The 16274-nt window shown below is 43.1% G+C and overlaps 1 protein-coding gene across 13 annotated transcripts in view; it reads right to left on the bottom strand.

Moving 5' to 3' along the window:
• Positions 1-16274, bottom strand: part of LOC102200379 (unconventional myosin-IXa-like) — a 147837-nt gene that overhangs the window by 10143 nt on the left and 121420 nt on the right. For 9 of the 13 annotated variants that reach the window (XM_005731442.2, XM_005731447.2, XM_005731448.2 and 6 more), the window contains 21 exons: positions 15960-16155; positions 14622-14741; positions 11421-11496; positions 11201-11344; positions 10242-10281; positions 10024-10146; positions 9800-9880; positions 9597-9707; positions 9233-9355; positions 8968-9117; positions 7420-7721; positions 5796-7001; positions 5060-5144; positions 4680-4883; positions 3256-3353; positions 3069-3172; positions 2193-2416; positions 1830-1946; positions 1509-1697; positions 1315-1362; positions 1012-1123 (listed from right to left, as the gene is read on the bottom strand). In XM_005731442.2, the coding sequence (XP_005731499.1) occupies positions 1012-1123; positions 1315-1362; positions 1509-1697; positions 1830-1946; positions 2193-2416; positions 3069-3172; positions 3256-3353; positions 4680-4883; positions 5060-5144; positions 5796-7001; positions 7420-7721; positions 8968-9117; positions 9233-9355; positions 9597-9707; positions 9800-9880; positions 10024-10146; positions 10242-10281; positions 11201-11344; positions 11421-11496; positions 14622-14741; positions 15960-16155 (3853 nt within the window). The remainder of the gene's footprint in view (positions 1-1011; positions 1124-1314; positions 1363-1508; positions 1698-1829; positions 1947-2192; positions 2417-3068; positions 3173-3255; positions 3354-4679; positions 4884-5059; positions 5145-5795; positions 7002-7419; positions 7722-8967; positions 9118-9232; positions 9356-9596; positions 9708-9799; positions 9881-10023; positions 10147-10241; positions 10282-11200; positions 11345-11420; positions 11497-14621; positions 14742-15959; positions 16156-16274) is intronic. The other 4 variants (XM_005731445.2, XM_005731446.2, XM_005731444.2 and 1 more) reach the window with 4 other exon arrangements.

Genomic DNA, 16274 nt, shown 5'->3' with positions numbered 1-16274 from the left:
GAGAGAGAGAGAGAGAGAGAGAGAGAGAAAGATCCTGGGCAGACAGCTTAATGCTTGATTTTAAACTGACCAGCTGACAGTTACTGACAGAAAAACTAAAGCAACAGTGCTGAAAAGTGTCACCTCACTATGATTTTGCATTAAGATAACAGACGTTATGCACGTAGCTCTTATCCCTGCAGTTTTAAAGATAAAAATGCCTGCTGCACCTGTTTATATTTCACTTTAAGACCAGAAACATTGTGCAGTGGTTAGCACTGTTGCCTCCAAGCAAGCAGGTCCTGTGTTCAAATCTACCCACTCACTATCCACTATGTCGGACATGCTGGAGAGGTTATGTCTCTCGGCCAGCTCAAGTACGTCTTAGCATTCCCTGAGAAGAGCTGGAGAAGGTGGATGGGTGGAAGGAGGCCTGGGTACCTCTACTTAGACTGATGCCACTGCAACCTTTACCCAGATAAGCATCACAAAAAAGGTGGATGGATGTGTATATGGGTGGATGGACTGTAGATAATTTAGATGTGATGTTTTATCTCCTCGAGGCCAACTAACAAACTGAGAATTCAACAGTCTTGTGAGCCACACTTTGTGACATTGCTCTAATAAACATAAGGCTCTAATAAGGATAATTTGGCACTGACACATGGCAACACTTCCTTCGTTATTTGGTCTTCATTTTTATTTTTGGAAGCTAAAACACTGTACCCCCACCATGCTGAAGGGTGTCTGGTTAGTTAACCTTTTTTCCCCAATGACAACCACAAAGTAGTTTTGAAAGCTGGAACAAAAAAATCCTACAGCACCTCCTGTGCCCTCCACATGAGGGCGGACCCAAGGAGCTTTTTTTAACTAAGCATAGCTGAGCCACAGAGGCTCGCTCTCGAGTCCCTACCCCAGGCCTGTCTCCAGGGTGGTATCCTGGTGACCTGTCCTGGGCAGGGTAAACTGGAGCTTTGACTTCAGTTCCTAAATGTGTGTTTTGGACAGATGTGTTCTGTGTGTAGTGCTTACGTTTGCAGACACAGGCTCGATCCATCATCCAGATGAGGGAGGAGCAGTACTCGCAGTAGGTGGGGATGCTGTACTGAGTGGACTTGAAAATGTGGCCGTTGTGTTCCTCCACCTGCAGGGGGCAGCAGACCTGCCAGTCAGCTCAGTTGACATATGAAGCAGAGACTGCATATAAAAGATGTCTGTATCTACCACTCAGGTTTGTGAAGCCCTGTTTTAAATCTTTGCAGAACTGGTTGCAATATCTCCTTTTTATGATTGATGGTATGAAAGTAATTTTTTCTTTGAAACTAACAAACTCACAATATCAGTTTCCTTCTTCCTTGACTTCTTGCGTTCTCGTTTTGGAGCCTGAAAAAAGCAAACATGACAAAATTTGTTTTCTCTGTATTTCTTACCAGTAATGCCTTAAGATTAGCAATTTTATGATGTTATATCCTATGAAAGAATTTCTCTGTTATCATTTAATGAATTCATCCAGATGTTACTGGTTTTACCCTGCCGATGGTTCCCTCCATGGGCTTATACTCCGTCATGAATTCATCCAGGAACACCTTGAACGTGTTGACCCACACCTTCACGGGTGACTCGCTCCAGTCTCTCTGCTCCATACGCATCGTCTTCTCCAGGATGTGCTCAAACAATGCGTACAGATCCTTGTAACGGATGCTTTTACCATCATCCATCTGGTGGCGAGGAAAAAAGAAAGGAAAGGACGCAGAAAATGTAAATCTAGTTTAAGTGGCAGCATCTCTGTTTTTAAAATCTTCCTGGTCGTGTGACAGCAATGACAGAGTAAAAGAGGGTGTCAGACTCACAGCGAGGGCAGTGGAGTACGAGTTGAAGATGTTGATCCTGAATTCCTTCAGCGCTTTCTTAAAAACAACATCCACCATGGTGTCCTTTTTACCATCTTCAGAATCAAGATCAGCAATCTGAGGGAGCGAAGCACACCAAAATAATCTATATGGATCAATATGTGAATCGGATTTTGGGGTGAACTGGTTCCTTTAATTCTGTTTGATGTTTAATTTACACAGACAACCACATACGACACGCTGCATGAGAATTTAAACGTTACGTACTACGAGGTAACCCTTACAACTCTATGAACAGCGAAAACACACAAACACTGCTCTTTGTGTGAGTCAGTGAGGCGTGTGCGGCCTTTGCCCTCTCACCTTCTTCATGAGGAAGTCGTTCATGCTGCGATAGTCGTGGGCCGAGGTGAGGATGTGCAGCGCGTCATTCTGCCACTGGGCAGGTTCCAGAGCGATGCTGCTGATCTTCACGCTGCGACGTCTCTTCATTTTGGGAGACGGCTCCTTGTTCTCCTTACTGTCTCTGACCCCCCGAGATGAAGCCGCCTCCAAATCTGGACTGTGAGGAGGAGACGGGCCTTCTGCTACACAAAGACACCAAAGGTTTAGGCTTAATTCATCTAGGGATAAAATACACAATTTTTTTGTTTTGTTTTCCATTAAAAACGACTATTCCTTATGCTATACTGTGCACTTCTACTCTTCACAAATTTATTACACCATGTCTCAAATTTACTGCCAGAACAAATTCATGCTTGCAGCTCTGATCCTGTTTTTATTCACTTGTGTGTACCGCACATGGGTGTGACCAGGATGTTCTGGAAGTAGAGCTCCTCTTGGAAGTCTTTATCTTACAACAGAAAGCACCTCGAGGTGACTTTTGTTAATGTGATTGCAACTGACTAAAAACGAGTGTGCTCCTGGTTGCTCTGCCTTTAAGCTTTGAAACTCTTGAACTGCTGAGACACAGCTCTCTCATCACCAGCAATGATCCTTCATATTAAACCTGCTGTTCTCTGCATATCCACAAAGTCCATGAAGAAATCACAAAGCAAGAGGAAGATCCAGAAAGCGATCTAGAAACAGCAGCAATGGTGAGGCTGTCCAGAGCTAATCAGGTGACGTATTTCATTTTTATTTACAGTTCAGAGATAATTGTGAGCACATCTAGCGTTTGCGTGCTTATAAATCTGCTCAGAGGCTCTATGTGGCATGCTGAATAGCTTTTATTTTTACCATGTGTTTCTCCAACTTCACTCATGCTGGCCTGCTTCTCCCTTGACAGTTTTTTCTCACTGTGTTTCGTTTTACTCCAGAATCGCATCTTCCCTCTCATCCTGCTGAAAAAACAAAACAAAACAAAAAACTTCAACATCTAGCATAAAAAGTAAGATGTGACAAGAGAAAGTTGAGGAAGATCTACCTTCCATCTTGACTGGAGGTTTTCCTGAGGATCTCCATCTTGCCCAAGTCCCCTGATGACATGGTCTTATGGATTTTCTTCTGGTCTTTGTGAGACGACTGGAGAGAAAGATACAGTGAGTGAGAAAGACCACAAAACATATTTATAATCTGTCAGCTGACACGACTGTGACATGTTTTGATTAAGAATTCTGCAGTTTTATGGTTTTAGCAGAGTTTATTTGCAAAACTACAACTACTAAATTACTACTTCGAATAAATAAATGATCACATTAACTTCATGTGAAGAAACTGAAAAAATTGGCACCATAAACATGCACAGGCCTGATAATGAGAGTGTGTGATAGGCAAACAGAAGTCATATGTGTTAGACTGTGTAGGAAAATCTCATTGTTAGTGAGAAGTTACTCTGGTCCAGCTTTAATTGGCTCCAGCATGCAGGAGCAGTGCCGTGCAGTGCAATACGAGATGTTTTGTTTCAAGGACGGGTCAAGTTTGGGAGGTCAGAATATGAGAGAACAACGTCTTTGACCACATCACACGAGTCAAACGAGTTTGCGCTGGGACAGTCTGCGTTCAGTGCTGTAAAAGAAGAATATCTAAATAAACTCATTCTGAGTTTTAGCATTTTAGTTTTCCTTCATGACAGATGCAAAACTGTGAGCAGTTTGGTCTAAGAGGGTTTGTAATTTAACATGGTGAGGGGGACAACCACAGGTAGATAAGCTGAGGCTTCACCTATCATGTTGAATTTTCATTCACAGATGCCACTGAGCTGTTTTTTACATCTTCTATTATTGTGAACCTATTGTGCTCAGTTTTAGCTCCACACTGTTACACATACGTTTTCTCTAGCCAAGCTCCATTCTGTAGTCTTGCCCTTGCTGTAGGTCATTAGTTCAGTGTTTGACCTACGCATCTTTCTTTTGATTGGCTTACACTCACAGACAAAAGGTTTAAATGGCAGGTGGGTGTAAATTTTGTATCTAATGAAACAATACAAGTGAAGTGACCCTGTTGCATTTAGAACCTGTCTGAATAATTTAAGGATGATGACATTTTTGCAAAGCACATATTATCTGAGTTAAACTAGCTGATAGAGCAAAGTGAAAACGGTAGTGTGGTCGAGAAGCTTGGACTTAGTTTCAAACTAGCAGCCACCAAAGCAGTGTGCAAGGCCATTCACAGCACCAAGTGACCTTTATCAGCACTGAGGAAAAACACAAACAGCGCTGCCATATTTAGCAGAGAAACATGTTTTTGGTCTGACAGTGTTGAAAAACTGAAAGTGGGGTTAGCAGTGTTAAAAGGCTCGTCCCCCTGTCGTGTGGCCAGATGCACATGAGAAGAAGGTAGAGAGGGGGACCGAAGTGGACAGGTTACTCGCACGGAGGTCAGGTGACCGCCGCAGACCCGGTATTTTACCATCTCGGAGTCACTGTGACAGTCAGCGTCGGGGTGGGAGTGTGGGGGAGACAGAGAGGGGGGCAGCGTGCAGGAGTGGGCGGGGATGTAGTATTCATCATCGTCATCCGACTGGGTCGCCCCCTCTGAGTTACAGCGAGTCAGGAAGTCGGAGCGCGTCCGGGACATTCGGGCTTTCTTTTTGGGGCCGGGGCGGCCCACCTGCTTCCAGGCAACCATAAGAATATATCAGCTGTGTGTGTATGTGTGTGTTTGTTGGCGTGCTTGACTCAAAGTAAATAAAAATCTCAATCTTGAGTCTGAACTGAATGAGTAAAGATAACAATAATTACGATGTGCAAATGAAATTAAAGTGATGTGTAGAAGCTGCAGGCTCCTACCTCTCTGCTTCTGGATCCAGCAGACTTGGAATCATCTCTGAACATGGCGAGAGATCGTTCCTGGTTCACCAAATCCTTGTCGGACCTGCATCAAATCACCACAGTTTAAAAGGTCCTACTTTGAGTTAACTGGTCTCTTTAAAAAGCGCTAATGAAGTCGACTTTTTTTTGTAATGAAGGAAAACTGGTGATACAGATTTGGGGAAATGAATCATTAGCCTTTAAACAGCACTGCAGGCTTGCAGCTGTTCATATTGCACTTTCAAAATAAAATGACTCGGATTAAGTGAGTTGATTTTTGGCATCTTCTTTAAGCAATTCTTCTTAAGCATCTTCTTTTGGCCATCACAATATTTAAGGGTTATGTTCACCAGCTCCAAGGGATGAAACTGTGCACCTATCTGGCCCAGGTTGTTCTATTGACACCATATGAAGACCTAGCTTAACACAACTGTGCAACTATCCACTGGGACTATTCACTCTACACGCCTCCTGCTTGTCCTGGCTAACTCAAAAAGATTCTCCCTTCCAGCAGATAAAGACCCCTCCACCCCCTCCATGGAATAGACCACGAGGTAAACAGTTTGCTTTGAGGAGTTTTCTTCCATTAAATCGAAACAGAAGAGGCACTGCAGGTGTGTTCATGGCATTCCATTTAAATAGCTTCAGTGCACTCTGGAGAGGCAAATATACGCCTCGGCCCTGCTAAACAAACACAAAAGCACAGTTTACTTACTTGGAGAACGGCAGCTTGCGCCTGGGTGGGGAGAACACAGTACTAGAGGGTTTCTCCACCATGTTCACAATCACAGTCTGGGCATTGCTCTTCTTCTGGGCCTTTGGAGGTTTGGTGTCCAGGACCGGGCTGGGGGCCTCCTTTGCTGACCTAATCGTCTTCCTCTCCTGCAGAGTGGGGAGTACGGCAGGAACGCTGCATGTGGGCTTCAGGGCAATTTTGATGTCCATCTCTGCGGAACAAATCCCTGGACCTTCCTGACTCTCTCCACGAGTGAAGGGAGCCTTTGAAGACTTACCGACCCCAAATATGTCTCTCTTGGCTTGGGTGGAAACGCCGAGAGGCTGCTCCCTGTCTGATGCTATCTCAAGGCCTGCAATAGGGGTCATTTGGGCATTGGGTGCTCCTGTTTGAGAAGCTCTTTCTAGAGTTTGGGCTGCCAGCAGCTCTCCCTCTTCCAAAGGACTCTCTTTCTGCATACTGATCAACACCACTACAGGCCTTCGAGACGTGGACTCCCTTCTTTCTCTGTAAGAACTGCTGGGGCTTTCAGATTTTGGTTCATGAGCTGGACTTTGGTCAGAAGCAATATAAAAAGTTGCCCTCGGGGCCTCCACTTTGTTTGGCAACTCAGTCACAGGCTTTTCATTATAGTTGGAATCTCTCAGCCCCTGCTGAAATTGAATATCCAGCGTCTTGGGCTGTTCCTGAAGTACACTGAGCTGAGAACTATATCCTCCAGAGCCTTCAGTTTCCATGTCTTCCACACTGAGAACTTCAAAACTTCCTTGACTAGCCGGGGACCCTTGGGGTGAATGTCTGTGATGCTCATCCTGTTGAGAGCTGCTGCTGCTGTTTGGGACCGGGTCTTCTGGCAGTGAACCCCCCAAGCTGGTACTTCGGACTTTAAGAAGCTCCAGGCTGAACTGTGCCTGCTCCAGCTCTCTCATTCGTCTGCTCTCTCGTTTCGACCGGTTCTTATGGCTGCTCTCGTCTGTGCTCCTGCTTCGCTCCAAGTCATCTTCTTTTTCCATCTCTGCTCCATAAAGTGAAACAGACTTAGAGTCTTCGGGGAGCTCTGCAGAGATGTCCTGGCCATAACTCTCCAGTCCGGATGAGGCGGGCTCTCTTCTTCCTGCCTCCATCGCTGCTGACAGACTTGTTTGTTCACCAAGTCTCTCGTGCTGCTCCTTGAAGTCTCTAAACCTGGAAACAGTAATAGTGAGGAAACAGAAGCCTATTATCCACATAGGCACCACCATGATTTTACTTCCTGTGCCAAAAACTTGGGTTTCTACACATTTTCACATAAAACACCACTTGGTGGCAGCAGATACAACTGTGAATCCTAGACTGTGCATACAGACAGATAGCGCAGGTGTCCCTTTGGATTGTTTGAAGTGTGTTCGAGTTCAACACTGTTTTTTTTTTTTAAACCAGCAATAAGGTCTCCAAAGTAGCCCTGGTTAGAATTCCTGTGTAAATCTCATTGGCTGCATTTTGTTTAAATGCAACAATGTTAATGTGTCAGTGCATCAGTCCAACTATACAAATAAACACGCTGTATTTAAAAGACACTAATCAGTTGATTCAAACTACCTACAAGCTCAACTCCTTCACTCACCTGAGTCGAGCGAGGTATCCTCTGCTCCTCGCCTGTAACTGTATCATCGCTGCGTGCGTTCTGTGGTAACGCCTCCTCTCCCTGGATCCCTTCCAGGCTGTCTGAATTGCAGTAGCTGCCAGAGCCCTCCGACGGCAGCAGTTTTTCCAGCTCCTCTGTATGACGATCGCTGAATCCCGCCAATGCAGGAACTTTCTCCTCTCTCTGTAACCCCTCCAAGCCGCCTGCAGACACAACGCCGCTCCCTGCTCAACGCTCAGGTCAATGGTGGACTGCGTGAAGAGGCAGAAACGCCACCATCGCTGAAAGAGAAAGAAAAGCACGGTGAGACAAAATAGATGTGAGGGAAAAAAGTCAGGCTGGGGATCCTTGAATATGTTGAGCTAAGCTTTGAATATTTTTTTAAAAGAAAAAGATGCTCATCCCCCTTTGGGACCACCTAAAAAATGTGCATATCTGTGAGGCTAAACTGACGCAGTTCAGGGAAGAGATGTATGAAATTTGACGCCTGTTATTCATTCAGTACGTCAAATCAATATGATGCAGTATGACTGACACCGCAGGAATGTTTGATTCAGAAAACTCCTCACGTTATTTTGATTAAGCCCAACTCCAAAACTTGAACTGTAATCTTGGAAGGCCCACACAGAAATGCAACCAACAAGCACAGAATAAAAATCCCACATGTGACAGTTTATGTTTCGATGCTCTGATATTCTCTCGTAAAAGTTATCTGTGCCTGAATGGATCCTGCTCTGGAATGACCTGGTGTGTTTTCTTTCAGTCTCATGAGGATTTGGACAGCCTCTCTCCAAGAACTCTTCCAGAAAAAACAGAAAGAGCAAATTTGTTGTCTTTCATCCTCTCTCTACCACTTAGTGCTGCATCGTTTTTTCCACAGTATTTACTCTGTAGCACACGTGTTATTTCTTTCTTATAACTCATTAAAAATGTAACATATTCAGTCATCATTTAATACATTAGCTTTATACTTAATTTCATACAACTTTATTCGTATAGCACCAAATCACCAAAAACCTATCAAAAGCTTTCATGGCTTTTGCTTCCACTAGATCGATCGTGCTCACCAAAGTAAGCTAAATAGCAACTGACTTTGGCCTTTTAGATGAAAACACACTGCTCTGGCTTTATAACAAGACAAATGAAAGCTGAATACACTCAGGCAAAGGCGGTGCCTGACTCAGGACATCCACTGGAGCATTATCTGGTATATGGATGCAATCGCATTAACATGGATTTTGTGTTAGAGACTTTGCTAGTTAAAGACCAAGAAGACAAATATCATACTTTATATCCCAACGCAGCATCATTGAAGGTCAGAGCTCTCCTGTGAGGACACAAGTGCTTATCATCTCAAAAGGAGAGACTATTTTTTAAGAACCATGACACTTAAAGAGTTAATACACAGCTATTAATCATCTAATGCTTAAACAGTCCCAGACTGGATTAGTGATACCCTTCGAGAACAGAGGAACAAAGCTATAGAATTGGACCACTTCTTAGGCCCATCCCATCACAGCGTCTCACCTGAATGGTGCACGCAGCTCGTCTCATGTTGACAAAGTGCTTCCTCTCCAGAACTGCCCTGAAGCGGCGCTGCAGCATGACGATTCTCCGCAGGACCTCCTGGTGCAGGAGGGTCTGAAGACGCTGGCGCTCGGCCTCGCGCAGGAACACCTGCATCATACAGAAACATTAGGTAAAGTGAAGTTGCTGAAGTCCACTGCATGGGACATTTTAAAAAAACATATAGAGAGAAGGACAGTCCATTTATAATTTCCAGAATTCGTACCATGGTGCTGCCCACTTGGTACCCAGCAGGGGGCAGGTGGATCCGTCTGAAGAACTCCCTGACGCCCGACTTTGTGGGGCTAGTGCCCCGAGGCAGCAGCACATGGAAGTGATGCACAAAGTCCTGAAAAAAGGATTTTTGTATGTTCATTTTCTGGTGATTCATTTTGTGATGAAAATACAACATTAAAAACGTGTTTTGTTACATGAAGACAGAGTTCTGGTTATGTTTAAATACAGCAAGGAAATCTAAACATTATTACAAATGTTATTTTCTCAATAAAGTAAAACATCTTTTAAGCAACATAGTGATAACATGGCTTTGGCTGTGGATCTGCAGCGCAGTTGCGTTAGGAGGGGATTACCTGAAAGGTGTACTTGCTGCTGTAACCTGATTGTCTGATCCGGACGGTTTCCAGCATACCTGTGTACCTCAGCTGTCTGAGCACCAGACTGTCGTTGAAGCGCAGCGGCAGCTAAGTGGGACAGAAAAACAACAGGAGCGCTTAAACACAATCCAGCAGTCGGTCACTAAGAGGAGTGGAGGCTATTCTGCAGGAGTGATCACCTTCTCAGCGTTGGAGCGAATGCACTTGACAAAGTACGGCTCCGACTGATCCAGAGTCTCCATCAGCTTATTGAGCGACGCCTGCACACACAAACTGAAATGATCACACTTTTGCTCTTTGTTGTTACTGATGCTGCTGCACGTGCTTGTGCTGCCGTCTGCTGTGTCACCAGTGTTGTTGTAATTCTTTGAGTGCTCCAGCAGAGGGAGAAAGCGGCACTGACCTGGAACTGAGCGCTGATGCTGGGAGGCTTCTTCTTCTTGTGCAGATGAAGCAGAGACTTGGTGATGCGGTCGTGGAGCGTCACGCTGCTCAGGTAGCGCAGAGACTTAATGTCCAGCAAGTGCTGCGCACAAAAACCCGGATCATTTACAAACCTGTGTATCACTGAAGTGAATGAACACCTACTAAGTTTTGCGTAGTGTCAGGTCAGGGTCTTACCTTGGGAAGAGTTGGTTTAGTTTTGCAGTTTTTGTTTCTCCTGAACATGAGAAATTATAATTAGCAGATATTATCAGCAGACTCAACAGCTATTAACATCTTTTATTTCCTCTGTATTAGTGCTGATACGCTCTCTTATCCCTTCTTACAATCCAGCCTTACAGGCCTTACAGTATGCTGGGGGAAAGCGCCTTAAAAACCATTGCTTTAAAGACAGCCTATTATACTTGTCTGTATTTTTTGCCGGCTATACTCTATACTGTTACAGTGACATTATATTAAACATGCCAAAGTTTTGATTCATGAAGTCTGTGTGTGTGGATAATCCCTGTGAGTCACAGTCTGCTCAAAACGGCTGCTTTTAGACAGCTATTTCCTTCCTTGGCTCTGTATGATGTTAATGACTGCAGATAGCCCTCAAATGGGCACGAAGATCTGGCTGTCAGCACCAGAAGCCTGACACATCTGCCGTTTAAACCTCCAGTTTACAACTGGGGAAGCCATTCAGAAGATTCAGACAGCGTATGAACAGCACCAAGTTAGAGTGTAAGATATCCAAGGAGTTTTTAAAACTGTGACTGACGCAAAGCTACTTTAGTAGAGTCCAAGAATAAAATTAGTTAGCAGGAAATGAGCAGAATAGGCTCCATTTAAAGCGTATCACTACTAATATTAGACCAACAGGGGCGGGCGAAGCTCAGGAAGTAGAGTGGATTGTCTACTAATTGGAAGGTCAATGGTTTTAAATTGCTCCTGATGTATTGTGTGAGTGTGTGGGTGATAGATAAAAGAGCTTGAAGTGCACAGAACAAAGCATGTATGATTGCGTGTGCATGGGTGAATGCATGCTTGCAGGGTAAAAGCTCTTCGAGTGCTCAGCGTGATATACTGGATTGAGAATTATCAAAAACAAACAAGCAAACAAAAAGACTACTGTGACTTTGTGATATGTCACTCACATTAGAATTCCCTGAGCTCTCTCTAGGAGCTTGCTGTTGTTCGAATTGAGGAAGATCCCATCTTCTTCCAGCGCGGGGCTTCCCATTGAAGAGAGGCGACCCGACCTGGAGGTGCGACCATTACATCCAACGCTGTAGCCATCCCTACAGGGAGGGAGGAAGAGTGAAGATCAGCACAGAGGCATTTTATTTAATACTAATAATACACACTCGAACTTACCAGCTGGCCTTCTCATTGAGGGCGTTGGTGCCTTGAAGATCTGACAAGGGGGTGCGGGGATTCTTCCTGGTTATACCTGGATAGGAAGTGGTGAAGGGAGGAAAAGGAAAGGAAATACAAAAAGGAGTCAAAGGTCACAGGGTTTATCAACACCTACATCTCACTCAACCCGTGTTTGAAGCCACAGCATTAAGATCCAGCGCTTAAGGGTCTCCACTAATCCCCTAACTCCAACTCTCTACCGTTCTTCGTTTTCACTGCTCTAACACACTTCTTCTTTATACATGACAAACAACTATCTTCAGGGCAGTATCTCTGTTCCACTTGGACTCTATTAGAGTGGCTTTGCTATCTGAAACAAGCTATTTTAGCCTTCTTCTGATTGGCTGCCCTAAACAGCAGGTGCAAAAGAAAATTGCCCAGATTACCCGTAATTTGGGCATTACAGATATTATCTTAACAAGGCTCTTTCAAAGCAAAATATAAACATTACAGTATATGACTGTTTTCACAGGCTTACTTGTAGTAACCATGACTAGTACACAGATGTCGAGGTGCAAAATCATCAGACTTTCTCTTTTACAGGAAAAAATAAAGACTTGAGAAATTCTCTTGGGAATTTCCTTTGAAATGAGTTGCATTGCTGGAAAGCTGCTAAATCCCACTTCTGCAAAGTGCTGCTTTACAACATTAGGATACATGACATGAATAAACACACTTGAAGTATGCAAAAACACACTCAGGCACACAAATGTGATTATCAGTGCTGAAAGGAGTGATAAAGGACGGCCAGAAAAACCGTGGGTGTCATTAAATCCTTCTGGTCTACAGAGACCTGATTCATTTGTCCGATCACTCATGCGTGGGAAAATTTTTGGTTATGAGCTTTGCTCCTAGGCTGAGTCAATCTGCCCAGAGCTCAGAGTGACCCACATAACTGATTTCTTATTAATGGCTGCAACAGAACCAGTTTACCGGGCCTCAAAACCACAAGCCACCCATTATGATCTATACAGCACAGGATTCATTCCTTTCATTAGGCCGAGCTATGTGCCTTCTTAACTCACAAGGAATCAATCCATTTAAAAACCTCTTTCACAAGGATCACCTTCCAAACTCTACTTAGATATGAATCATAACAATTCAATATAGTACCATTTAATACATAAGTGAAGATAAAACACATTAAACCTCAAAAATTACATCAATTTTCAAAAGAATGCCTCTCATATTCTTAGCAAATTGAATTTAAATGATCAATACCAAAAAATATTGCACGCTCAAATAAGTGCTGACCTTTCAGTTTTACAGAGGGTCCCTATTATTCTGGCTTCAAATTTATTGAAATATTGACCCTGCAAACCTATCTTTAAAATCTGACAAAACAAATCCACATATGAGGACAAGCGAAATCCCACATCCTTATTATTTATAAGGATAACACTCATCATACGAACGTGAAGGGTGCAATATGCAAGATTATATATGCAAGAAATATAGCTTTGTGTCAAAGACATCTGTGTTGTATATCTACTGAAGTTGGGATAGTATTCAGCTAGGACCAGCTGTACCTTTCCGTAATACCAATTTATAGCTCAAGAGGAGCTACTGACTCATCCTAGTGTCCAGTCTGTCGAACTAACACGAAAAGAAGAAGCAGCGCTCCCCAGAGATTGTTTTTCACTTTTATACAGTCTATATACAAAGCAGGCAGTCAATAAATGAAACAAAAACATGATGACTGCAGATCCTGGGAACCAGCAGTAATGTGTGACCTGCCTTGGATTGCGTTGAATCCATGCAAAGCCTACTAGGTTGCCTATGCAGGCAGCTGATGTTGTTGCCAGCTTTTATACTTTTGCATGACACAGTGTACTGGTGTAAATCCCAGCGTGTAGGTGATAGCATGTACAAAACTCCTGCTAAACTGCTAAGACTAGCCAGACTCTCAAACTAATGTGTTTGTAAGTGCTACACTTTTTAGTGACATTCAACACATAATTTGTTTATGTATTGTTTTTGGGAGATTTTCTTTCTCTTAGACTAGTCGACTTGCCTAAATACTTTCTGCTATTTAAAAAACTAGCGTCCAAAGATTAGCATGGTAGGCTAGTTGGCGATTCTAAATCAGTTGTAGGTATGAGAAATTTAAAGTGCTTTAGGTGTATAGACAGGGGTGCACATAAGTGGTCCACAGGTGCGCATTCGCTGTCAAAATAAAAGACGTGCACCAGATAAAAAGTTGCAACGTGCGTTTGCGTCCATATAAAAAGCACTGTTTTTGTCCGCTAGAGTCGGATTTTCACGGCATATTCTGCACCACATCTCTATGTGTTCATCATTTGTTTGAAGCCAGCTCACCTCCTGCAACTACTTTTCCGAGAATACGCGTTTCTTTTGTGGTTCGGACTCCTTCTGACATTTCTTTGGAGGTGGAGGAAGACCAAAGTAATTGCTTAAAGGAGCTTCTTCGACATCTTTAAGAGTTCTAAACAAATGTCTGTCCTCCTCCAGAAAATCTTATGTACGCAAACACGCGTTGCAACTTCATATCTGGTGCACATCTTTTATTTTGACAGCGAATGCGCACCTGCGGACCACTTATGTGCAGCCCTGTGTATAGACTGACCTGCCGTATGAACATATGGTTCATTATAGTTGATTTGTAGTTTTAGGTGCCTTGAGTGGTCAGTTAGACTAGAGTGCTACAAAACTGTGTGTAGGCTGCACTTTTAGCCTAGCATCGCTTACACCCGCAGCAAGCCTAGTTTGCCTTTCAAGTCAGTCATGGAGGTTGGTTGTTGACTGATGATGTAACAATTATTGGCAAGTGAAACAAAAGAAAGCCACACTAAGAAACAAAAGTAACACTGCCACTTCTAGGCTAAACTGTTTCACATATTCCACCTTTACAAAACAAAAAATCATAAGTAAGGTGAGGAATAGAGAAAAACACAAATAACTAATACATACTGTTATTTCAGTTTGATCAGTCTCAATTTTTGGTTAATAATCCATAAAACATGAAACATGTATGAACAAAATACTGCAAAAATCCATGACAATCCTTTTGCAGCACAAAACCGTATCCATGGTGAAATCACAGTGTGTGGGACTGAACTGAGGCTGCACGCAAGTCTCTCCAACTTTCTTCCCACCGTCTATTAGTGTGAATGTGTGCAGGAAACTCCGGTTACTTACTGTATTTCTCATCTTTGCATCTTTGAAGGATCTCGAGGCTCCGCTGGTGAACAGGGTGGTGAAGAAAACTGAAGCTGTCAACGGTTTTAACAACAGCACAGGGAACTGCTGCATCATTCCCTAAACCAGAGAGAGGGAGAGAAAATATGACAGTAAAGTCCAGTCAAGCATCTATCAGGAATATTAAACATAATAATGGTTATACTGTGAGTGGATTAAGTCACTAAGCTCTTTGGAGTTTGGAGGTTAGATCTACACAGAGAGTAGATAAGCTGGGAATAATGAACCAACTCCATCACAACAACCTACTGTCATTCAAAACCATGAGTCAAATGCTTATGAATGCCGACTTTTGATTTTTAATACTGAAGGTTTGACGTAGTTCCTCTGGTGCCCACTGTAGTGGTACCGAATCTGTCCTCACAGAATCTATAAAAGATTGAAAACCTTGCTAAACTAAAGCGAACAAAAGGCAAAGCAAAATTTTCAATTGTGGAAGTTTGTAGCCGATCTCCTGTTCAACCATGAGCACACCCCCCTGCACTTTTTACATAGCCTGGCTACTTGAGTCCCGACTGAAGACAGAAAGTTTATTATGATAAGGTAAATACACCAACTAACCATGTACAAATATTTAAAAAGGCCCACATCTTAACAATCAATCATTTTTCTGTAGCTCCTACTGTCAGCTTGGTTAATATTTGTGATGCGCAGTTCAGCTTATGGAAAACAATACTACACACCTGTATACTTAATATATTTGAATGTATAGCTAGTCACTGTTATCCTCATTTTGGACAAAGAAATATTATCAAATAGTAATCTGAGACAAACTCCGAAAGTTTCTGTAAATATAATTTCTTCTGAAAATGAATGCAGAAAACACCACAAAAGTATCTGTAGCACCTGCAGGTAAGTTAGTCTTTCGTAACAACTATAGGGGGAGAGAGTGCTTTTACTTCAAGTCTTCATACCATAATTACCTGACATCTAACATGGCTTGCTGTGCTGTTATTTGTACACACAGCCCAGCCAACAGTTTTGGATTATGAAATAGTGTTTTTGGAAGGTTTCCATGTCTGTACACTGCACCCATAAGTTTTCAGATGCAGCTTGCTAAACCAAGCTTTCCAGTGTTAGCTAACAGCTTTAACAGTCTACTCTCTCACCCATGTGTGGTCACATTTAGCATAAAAAAGTTTTTTGTTTTTTTTTTAAAGAAGTTGTGGTTGCAACAGCCATCTTTTATATACAGTCTATTATTGCAGAACTTTTTTTTCCCTGACCTTTAACTTTAACGGTTTACTGCATATACTGAACCTGCAGGGTGTTCTTCACCTGTTTTTTTGTGGATGTGTCTGCGTCCAGCCTCCCTGAACGCCACATTAGCTCTGAAGTAAGCGCGGAGCACGGCCCAGCGAAAGGTCGCCACGGGGTCGATTCCCATCAGGCCGCAGATGAAGGCGTTCTTGCTGCTCTTGAGCAAGGCCACAATGTCGGGACGCATGTGGTCAGTGTTCTTCTCCCTGAAGTCCTGGATGAAGGAAAGACGTGTTTTCAAAACTGAGTAACAGCCTATTTCTATCATTTAAAGAAGAACGTTAGGCAACCTTTGTAGGACTAAAGCATGAAAGCACAAAGCTGAAGTATTAC

The sequence above is a fragment of the Pundamilia nyererei genome, unplaced genomic scaffold (genome assembly GCF_000239375.1).
Source record: "Pundamilia nyererei isolate P.nyererei 1_Seehausen unplaced genomic scaffold, PunNye1.0 scaffold00043, whole genome shotgun sequence".
NCBI lineage: Eukaryota > Metazoa > Chordata > Actinopteri > Cichliformes > Cichlidae > Pundamilia > Pundamilia nyererei.
This window is presented reverse-complemented; position numbering and strand designations above follow the sequence as displayed.